The sequence below is a fragment of the Crinia signifera genome, chromosome 1 (assembly GCF_055691185.1).
Source record: "Crinia signifera chromosome 1, ASM5569118v1, whole genome shotgun sequence".
Lineage (NCBI taxonomy): Eukaryota > Metazoa > Chordata > Amphibia > Anura > Myobatrachidae > Crinia > Crinia signifera.
Genome location: NC_139217.1, coordinates 187,815,611 through 187,824,735, shown reverse-complemented (window position 1 = coordinate 187,824,735; position 9,125 = coordinate 187,815,611). Strand labels below are relative to the sequence as shown.

The 9,125-nt window shown below is 43.3% G+C and overlaps 1 protein-coding gene across 1 annotated transcript; it reads left to right on the top strand.

Annotated features, from left to right (window-relative positions):
- The first annotated feature begins 7,127 nt into the window (after positions 1-7,127).
- LOC146065487 (zinc finger MYM-type protein 1-like) lies at positions 7,128-9,125 on the top strand. The gene is made up of 4 exons (XM_083179047.1): positions 7,128-8,044; positions 8,435-8,552; positions 8,636-8,719; positions 9,027-9,125. Exon 1 carries the CDS (start codon positions 7,254-7,256, stop codon positions 8,034-8,036), a length of 783 nt encoding a protein of 260 aa, XP_083035173.1. The 5' UTR covers positions 7,128-7,253; the 3' UTR covers positions 8,037-8,044; positions 8,435-8,552; positions 8,636-8,719; positions 9,027-9,125.

Below are 9,125 nucleotides of genomic sequence, written 5' to 3'. Positions count from 1 at the left end.
CGGGTTGGCGTCGATCGTGGGGTGGCGTCAAAAATTGGGGGGGACATTTGAGGGTTAATTTGGCCTATTTGGCCCCAAATCGGGTCCATTGAGGCATTTAACAGTAAAATCGCGGTCAATCAGGATTTTTAACATTGTTCCCTATGGGAAAATCGCGGTCATCGCGGTAATCGCGGGCATCGCGGCCATCCCAATTTACCCGCGATGCCCGCGATTACCGCGATGACCGCGATTTTTACCCCCGATGACCGCGATTATGATCGTGGGCGCCCAGATAGGAAACAAGTACCGTAGTTTGTCTCTACTGTTCCCAGAACCAGAGATATCAGCCTTCCAGCAGCTGGTTACTGGTCCAGCTCCACACACCTGGTATGTAGTTTTATATGCTCGTTGGCAGATTGCTCTGCCTCCTGAATTCTGATCCCCTCGTCCCTAGACTCCCTAGTACTATTTGGTAGGTGGGATTCTCTAGTTAAAAGCTAAGAAATCTAATTCCGGGAACTGGAGATATCTGTCAAGCAAGCTGTCCTCCCACCAGAAAATTATGAATAATAGGCCCACTCCACTATACACCTCTCCTCTGCTTATTACACATCCTCTACCACCCTGGAAGTTATGTATCAGTTCCCCTTCATTCAGCCCAATGGCCCCTTCTCCCACCATCTATGCAGTAAAGGGGTTATTAGTGGAAATTACTGATCCAGGCCCTACATGCTGAGTGGTTGATATAATACCGTGTCCACTTAGTGATTGCACCCCCTTGTCTTCCTAAATGACTGTCAATTGATTTTTATCTGTTACAATAGTGTGCGCAACTTTCTAGCATTGTCCAGTGGGTGACGAGGGCACACGGGTTCACCGCTGACCGTGTTTCCCTTCCCCCACCCTACCTACGTTCAGACAGGTATTGGTGATTATTCACCCAGCAGGTCTGTAGAGCAGGGACAGTGTACACTCGCCGGCAGACCGAAGGCGTTACCCCGCTGGTGCCAGGACATTTGTCAGCATCAAGGGTGCGCTGTAATCCGGATCTGTCGGGGGTGGCAGGGCTAGTACCTCCATTATTACTGTTTTGGGACGCACAGTCTAACTTGTGTTTTATTGCTGAAAGACCGCAAGCGTTAACCCCTCTGATGCCATACCACGATTTGTGCATCATGAGTACGCTGTAACTCGGATCTTTTTGGGTTCATTTGAAACCAGCCTTTTTCTAGAGAGTCAGCATGCTAGTATTCAGAGATTTAATAAAGTGATTATACTACCACATAAGCTGATTCTCCATAAGGCAGTATTATACACTATTATTTAGCACACAACAATCACTGTGCGTAACCAAAGTGAACCTAGCTTCATAAGATTGCCACATCCCCCCTTGAAATTTGGATTTAACATCCCATTGCTAGTGTTGGAGTACCTGAGATATCAGAGGATTAGAACTCAATACTCAAACTATCAGGTCACTCGGATATAACACTACCATATGGGTGGATGTATACTACAAATCAGCTAGGTCTGCAATTAATTCACTATATAGTAAGACGCACCATTGTAACAGATATTAGAGATAAAAGGATTAATTTGACATCGGGGTCTCACTACGTGAGGAATCTTATCCTCATTTTTAAAATTCTTTCTTGTTACTTGTCTATCTTGTATGTTTTGGTTGTATATGTCGCTTTTTAAGCATATAAATAAATAAAAGTTATATTTTATATATCTAAAAAAAAAAACTCTTTTAGGTGCACCGCAAAAAACGACAAGCTTCTTTCCTCCTTTTCTTGTGTACTTAAACCTTCTTGTCAAATGGTAGCACACCCCGCCATTATCACTAATTAAAGTGTAATTAATACTTGGGGCCTTACTCCATAATCAATACCTAGTGCGACTAGCACATCTTTGTCTCTTGTTGATATAATACCCCCTACCACCAAGGGACATCAAAGCTTCCGCTCATAGCACCCCCCACCCCTACCACTGGAGGATCGGTAGGGGCCCCAATACATTGCTATGCCCAGGGGTCTACACTACTGTTATGTATGTGTGTGTGTGTATATATATATATATATATATATATAGAGAGAGAGAGAGAGAGAGAGAGAGAGAGAGAGAGAGAGAGAGAGAAAAGTTCCAGGGAGACAGGCACCCTCCTTCAACTGTATTCAGCTACCATAGTGCTGCAAGCCTAGTATGATAAATAGCAGTGTTCAAGAGGCGAGCACCCACGGATTTTTCAAATGAAATAAATCACTCCATACAGAAATGCTAGTTCTGTATGGAGTGATTTATTTCATTTGAAAAATCCGTGGGTGTTCGCCTCTTGGACACTGCTATATATATATATATATATGTATATATTTTTATTATTATTAATATACATTTGGTCTATCTATAATACTTTAACTGACCTGGCATATACTGGGTCACCTAAGTGTCCATCTCCGTGCTTTGCTCCGCCCCTCTCTGGAAACCCCCTTCTGAAAATCCTGTGTTTGCCCCTGAGTATGTTTTTATGCATACAACCCAGTGTATATAGTGTTCCATGCTATAGCTTCCTACTTCCTAGATGCAGTGGCGTAGCTTCAGGGGTCGCAGCGGTCGCAGATGCGACCGGGCCCCTGAGCCAGGGGGCCCAACCCCCGCCACTGACCTGGAATAGGGATGCGAACGCCGCTGCAGCCAATCACAGCTCAGATACGGCCAACGTGTCCCGTCCCCAGCCGCAGGCAGCCAATAGTAAGGGGAGGGAGCCCTTGCCGCGTGACGTCAGCGCGACGCACGCGGGCTCCAACCTCCCCCTCCCTCTCCCACCGCGCCATCACACAGCAGCACGTGTAGTAGGCTGTGCCAGCAGCAGGAGTCAGAACTGAAGCCCTATATCGGGATTCGGAAAGACTACTACAGTGAGTTCATTCTGCAGATTCTGCAGACGTTTGTTTAGGATTTGGGGGGATGAACCTTAAGCTCGGGACGCAGCCCGGCAGCTGTTTGCAGGTTAATGGTGGGGAGGTGTAGCTGTGATTTAACAGGGGGCGGTACAGCTGCTTTGGACAGGGCTAATTAAATGCCAACAGCTGCCCAAGACGTTGACTTATAGATAGTATTAAATATAATTAAACTGTGCAATATCCACAATGCAGGATTCATCATTCTTCACTGTTCTCAGGGTTACATCTTGGCCAAAATGTCCAATTTTGGAAGTGTCTCTGCGGTCAGAAGCTTTTTTTTCTATATAAGGATTCAACTCTATGATCAGGTTTTGGCCAGCAAAAACAAACAAATAGCCAATCAGTGGCATAGCTTCAGGGGTCGCAGATGCGACCGGGCCCCTGAGCCAGGGGGCCCAACCCCCGCCACTGACCTGGAAGAGGGATGCGAATGCACCCTTTCCCAGTGCTGCTTTGAGGGCCCGCGTGCGTCGCGCTGACGTCACGCGGCAAGGGCTCCCCTTCCTATTGGCTGCCTGCGGCTGGGGACGGGACACGGTGGCCGTATCTGAGCTGTGATTGGCTGCAGCGGTTCCGGAGCCGCTGCAGCCAATCACAGCTCAGATACGGCCACCGTGTCCCGTCCCCAGCCGCGGGCAGCCAATAGGAAGGGGAGCCCTTGCCGCGTGACGTCAGCGCGACGCACGCGGGCTCCAACCTCCCTCTCCCACCGCTTCCGCGCCATCACACAGCACGTGTAGGCTGTTCCAGGACTCAGGAGCAGGACCGCCTGGCGCCCTATATCGGACAGACTACAGTGAGTCCAGTCTGTCAGGCTTTTGAGATTATGGGGAAAATTGCTAAAACTGCTGGGATGTGTAGTTCCACTGTTACAGTGGAACTACACATCCCAGCATGCCCTGTCACAGTTTTAGAAATCCATTATCTAAAATCTGTGGCAGGGCATGCTGGGACGTGTAGTTCCACAACAGCACTGACTCCAGTCCTGTCAGGCTTTTGAGATTATGTGACAAATTGCTAAAACTGCTGGGATGTGTAGTTCCACTGTTACAGTGGAACTACACGTCCCAGCATGCCCTGTCACAGTTTTAGAAATCCATTATCTAAAATCTGTGGCAGGGCATGCTGGGACGTGTAGTTCCACAACAGCACTGACTCCAGTCCTGTCAGGCTTTTGAGATTATGTGACAAATTGCTAAAACTGCTGGGATGTGTAGTTCCACTGTTACAGTGGAACTACACGTCCCAGCATGCCCTGTCACAGTTTTAGAAATCCATTATCTAAAATCTGTGGCAGGGCATGCTGGGACGTGTAGTTCCACAACAGCACTGACTCCAGTCCTGTCAGGCTTGTCAGCATTTATTTACTTGGGGTGCCTGCCTGGTGTCTGGCCATGCACTGACAAAGGCTCATGGGAGGTCATAAAAGGTTAAGTAAACCCAGTGAACATTGCTTGCCTTATTTTGTGGCCACGTCCCTTCCGCATTAAGCCATTTCCTATATTTTTGGCTTGAGCACCCACCAGCACCTATGCCGCCCGGCCCACTCCCTGCTCTGCGTGGCTGAGCGTAACTGCCCTGTTCGGACTGCTAGCCAATTAGTACTTGCGGTCCAAAAGCCAATCAGAAGCAGCATTGATGGCTGCTGGACCGCAAGCATCTATTGGCTAGCGGTCCAGTGGGAGTCTTAATTAAAAATAGCTGCGGACAGGGGCAGCTCAGCCGGGCAGAGCAGGGAGCAGGCGGGGGTCCCCCTTGGCAACAAGCAATTTCAGTCCCCCTTGGCAACAAGCAATTTCAGTCCCCCTTGGCAACAAGCAATTTCAGTCCCCCTTGGCAACAAGCTATTTCAGTCCCCCTTTGCAACAAACTATTTCAGTCCCCCTTGGCAACGAGCATGATGCCCCTTGGCATTGAGCATGAAGTTCCTAGCAATGAGCATGGCACTTATGTGTCAGATGTGTAATGGGCATTACGGTGTGTTAAATAGTACTGTATGTAATGGGGGTATCATGTGTGACCGTATGTGTAATTGGCATTACGGCATGTGGCTTTATGGGTAATGGGTATTACGGTTTGTTATATGGTATGTAATGGGCATTACGGTTTGTTATATAGTATGTAAAGGGTATTACGGTTTGTTATATGGTATGTAATGGGCATTAAGGTGTGTTATATAGTATGTAATGGGCATTACGGTGTGTTATATAGTATGTAATGGCCATCATGTGTGGCCTTATGTGTAATTGGCATTACGGCATGTGGCTTTATGTGTAATGGGTATTACAAAGTTCGATAAATTGTGCAATGGGCATTACAGTGTGTGGTATAATGTTAGGCCGCACCCCTTTTTGAGTGAGTCTTGACCTATTTGGCGCTGCGGTGGAGATAGAGGCCACTTCTAACATCGCAATCCCTCGGTTATTCGGTTATACGTATGCGCTTGTTATAAAGTTATTATCATAACAAAGGTGTAGTTCTCATGCAGTGTGAACAGGTGTTTATTTTTTCACAGAACTATTATTACGAAACCTATCATGTCTCACCATCACATGAGTGGTGCTCAAAAACGCAAAAAGAAGAGGGAAGAAGAAGAGAAATATGCCAAACTTCCTAAAATAAGTAGCTTCTTCAAAACACCTGGAGATGCAAGTACATCAGCCGCCTCCTCTCACAGTACAACCGAACAAGATTTGTCAATAGAAAATGTAAATGTGAGTCCCGGTAGTATTGTACAGAGTTCAATGCAGGACAGTGTAACAAGCTTAGAGGAAGGCTGTAGCACACATACAGAAGAGGAACAGATCCAAATTCAGGCTATGTCAGAGTCACCTCTACAGTCTAGTTTTATTGAAAGTGTTCTGACAGAGGAACATATAACAGACAGAGGTCATTATCCTATTACCATTCAGGATGGAAATATTAAACGATTTATTATTACTAATGGATCATGCAGACCTAAAGGGCCATTCCCTAGAGATGAAAAAGATGGAAGGTGTTTTTCGGAAAGTTTTTATGAGAGAGTCACTAAAACAGGACTTCAATTACCTGTGACCTGGCTTTGTTATTCTCCAAAACTTAATGCTGCTTATTGTGAGCCTTGCTGGTTGTTTGCAGATCGCAGTAAACAGGGATATGAACCAGCATGGGCAAAAGGTATACAAAAGTGGCAAAGGTTGTCAGCCAAAATTCATATCCATGAAAATAGTCAGTCCCACACAGAGGCGTGCATAGTATATGATCACTGGAGGCGTAATAAAACCATAGATGAGGAAAATGAGAAAAACATAAGAAGAGAAAGCATGTTTTGGAGACAAGTTTTACATAGGATTGTTAATGTAACATTAACAATGGCTATGGCCAACCTTGCTTTTCGTGGCCACAGAGAAAAAATAGGAGAGGTAAACAATGGCAATTTTCTGACTATTATTGAATTACTGGCTGAATATGATCCTATACTAAAGGACATTTTGCAGAGACCACAAGGAAGCATTAAATATCTGAGTCCACAAATTCAGAACGAACTTATAAGTCTTCTTGCAAGCAAAATAGAAAAAGATATTGTTTCTGAAATCCAGAAGTCGCAGTTTTTTTCAATAATAATGGACACAACCCAAGACATAGGAAAAATTGATCAGCTAAGTCAAGTGTTTAGATATGTAATTGTTCAAAGAGACGAGAACTCAAGGGCCACTGATATCAAAATAGAGGAAGCCTTTTTAGGTTTTCAGTCTATTGAGGACCAATCAGCTGCTGGCCTTGAAAAAACAATAGTGGAAACCATAGAGAAGAAAGGCCTGGACCTATCAAAATGCCGTGGTCAGGGCTATGATGGAGCAGCCACAATGAGTGGTGTTTACACAGGAGTTCAAGCTCGCATTATTAACAAAGAAAAAAAATGCTCTTTATATACATTGTGCTGCCCATAACCTTAATTTAGTTTTGCAGGATGCAGTTTCAAATATAACTGAAATTTCCAATTTTTTTGACGTGGTTCAGTCTTTATACAAATTCTTTGGTGAAAGTGTGAAGAGGTGGGCATTTTTGGCATCCTTTACTTCAGAATCCTCACTAACTTTAAAACAACTTTGCCCAACAAGATGGGCGTCTCGATATGACTCAGTACTAGCACTGCGGTTCAGGTTTCGGGATATTTTACAGGCTTTGTCTAAAATAATTATTCTTTCCACAAAGCCAAAAGAAAGAGATGAGGCCGGTGCGTTGAAAAAAAAACTGGAATCATTCCAGTTTGTTTGCATAGTTGTTCTGCAGGCCAAAATTTTAGAAAATGTTAACTCCGTTTCTAAAATGCTGCAGTCAAAAGACATGGATCTCTCTAATGCCACCAAATTGATTTACAATGCCACTGAAGTCCTTAGCAACTTCCGAGATGATTATGAGGCGGTAAAAAGAACAGCAGTGACTGTTGCAGAAAACTGGGGCATCCAAGCAAAATTTGAAGATAAAAGAGTGAAGAAAGTCAAGCAACACTTTGATGAGCTGTGTGAGGATGAAAGGCTACAGGACCCAGAAGAAAGATTTAAAACAACAGTCTTTTATAGATGTTTGGATATAGCTATAAATCAGCTGCAATATCGCTTCAGTGGTATGAATACAGTTGTACAAAGATTCCATATTCTTCAGCCAGCAACATTGTCAGCAGAAGCTGATGATACAGTATTCAAAGAAGCAACTAAATTGCGAGAATTCTACCAGGATGACTTGTCTAATGATTTTCCTGCTCAGTTGTTAAGTTTCCGATCTGCGCTCCTAGGAGATATCCAAAAATCTTCATCTATACGAGATCTAGCAATTCTCCTTCTGGTTGAGAACTCTGGATTGTCTTCTACTGTACCTGACGTCTGCATAGCACTTCTACTCTTTCTTACACTGCCAGTGACAGTATCGTCTGCAGAACGATCATTTTCAAAATTGAAATTAATAAAAAATTACCTTAGGAGCACAATGTCTCAACAGAGGCTGAGTGATTTAGCCCTATTGAGTGTTGAAAATGGCAGGGCCAGGAAGATTGATATTCCGAGCATGATTGACAAGTTTTCTGAAGCTAAATCCCGGAGATGTCCATTTTAATAGGCTTTGTGAGTATACAGTTTACCAGTTCAATATCGGTTTGGACATCAAGTCTCACAGTTAAAAGGTTTATACTAACTTGTGGGCATGTTCCAGTTCTATATATTCTGTTACGTTGTTCCAGTTTATTAATCTATTGCATGCATCATAATAATACATTTGTATAGCATCCGCCTTGCTAAAGACCACATAATCTACATTTAGATTTTGATTTCTTCAGAGATGACTACAGTAAAAACATTAGCCATAGCAGTATAACAACTCTATAAAGTATAGACACCTGGATGAATGCTTCTGTGTGGAATAAAAGTGATGGCGGATGCTTACAAAAGTTGTTTTCCAGTTTCTATTACATATAATATAAGTTCAGAAATTTATTGTCCCTTTTCTTTTTGCAGGGTGGCCATTCATTGTTACTTTTGCAGTTCCCTAGTTTTGTTGACTGTTCTTTGATTCATTATCAATGTTCGACTAATAGTTATGGCAACAACATTGTTCACATCTTTAAAGTTACCAGTAAGTGAAACTTATTTTATGTGAATTATTATATGAAGTATAATTATTGACCTACATGCTAATAGATGTCCTTCATTTTGTAGGTTAGTGGTTTACAGTTAACTGTCACATTTAAGAATCCGGAAAATCACAGACCACGTTGTCTCTTTGGAATTCACAGATTTAAGGTAGGGTTTGGTGTTTCATTATGTCATACCCATAAACAAGTAAGGAATGGGGTTACACTAGGTCTTAATCCGGTCAACTATTCTACCATACACGTAGATATAAATGTGCAGATGTGCTAATTATGTGGGATCATGTAAACTCCACTATTATATAACACAGCTTTATTTAATTGATGTGAGATTATGCATTCTGTTTTGCTTGTTTATAAGTAACATTACAGGTTATATGCTATATATATTAAAAGTAGCACTTTACAATACTACTATTACCACTCCTAACAACAAACATTCTTACTGCTCCTCCTAGGTCTGCCACCATCTGAGCTTCCAGTAACCTGGGCCTCTCCAGTTTTATCATTTGTTCTTTTAATATTTTATTTCAATAAACTGCTATCCTATGTTTAAA

What these genes read in the sequence shown, in the direction of transcription:
- LOC146065487 (XM_083179047.1), top strand. Translation starts at nt 7,254, where the DNA reads ATGCTGCAGTCAAAAGACATGGATCTCTCTAATGCCACCAAATTGATT.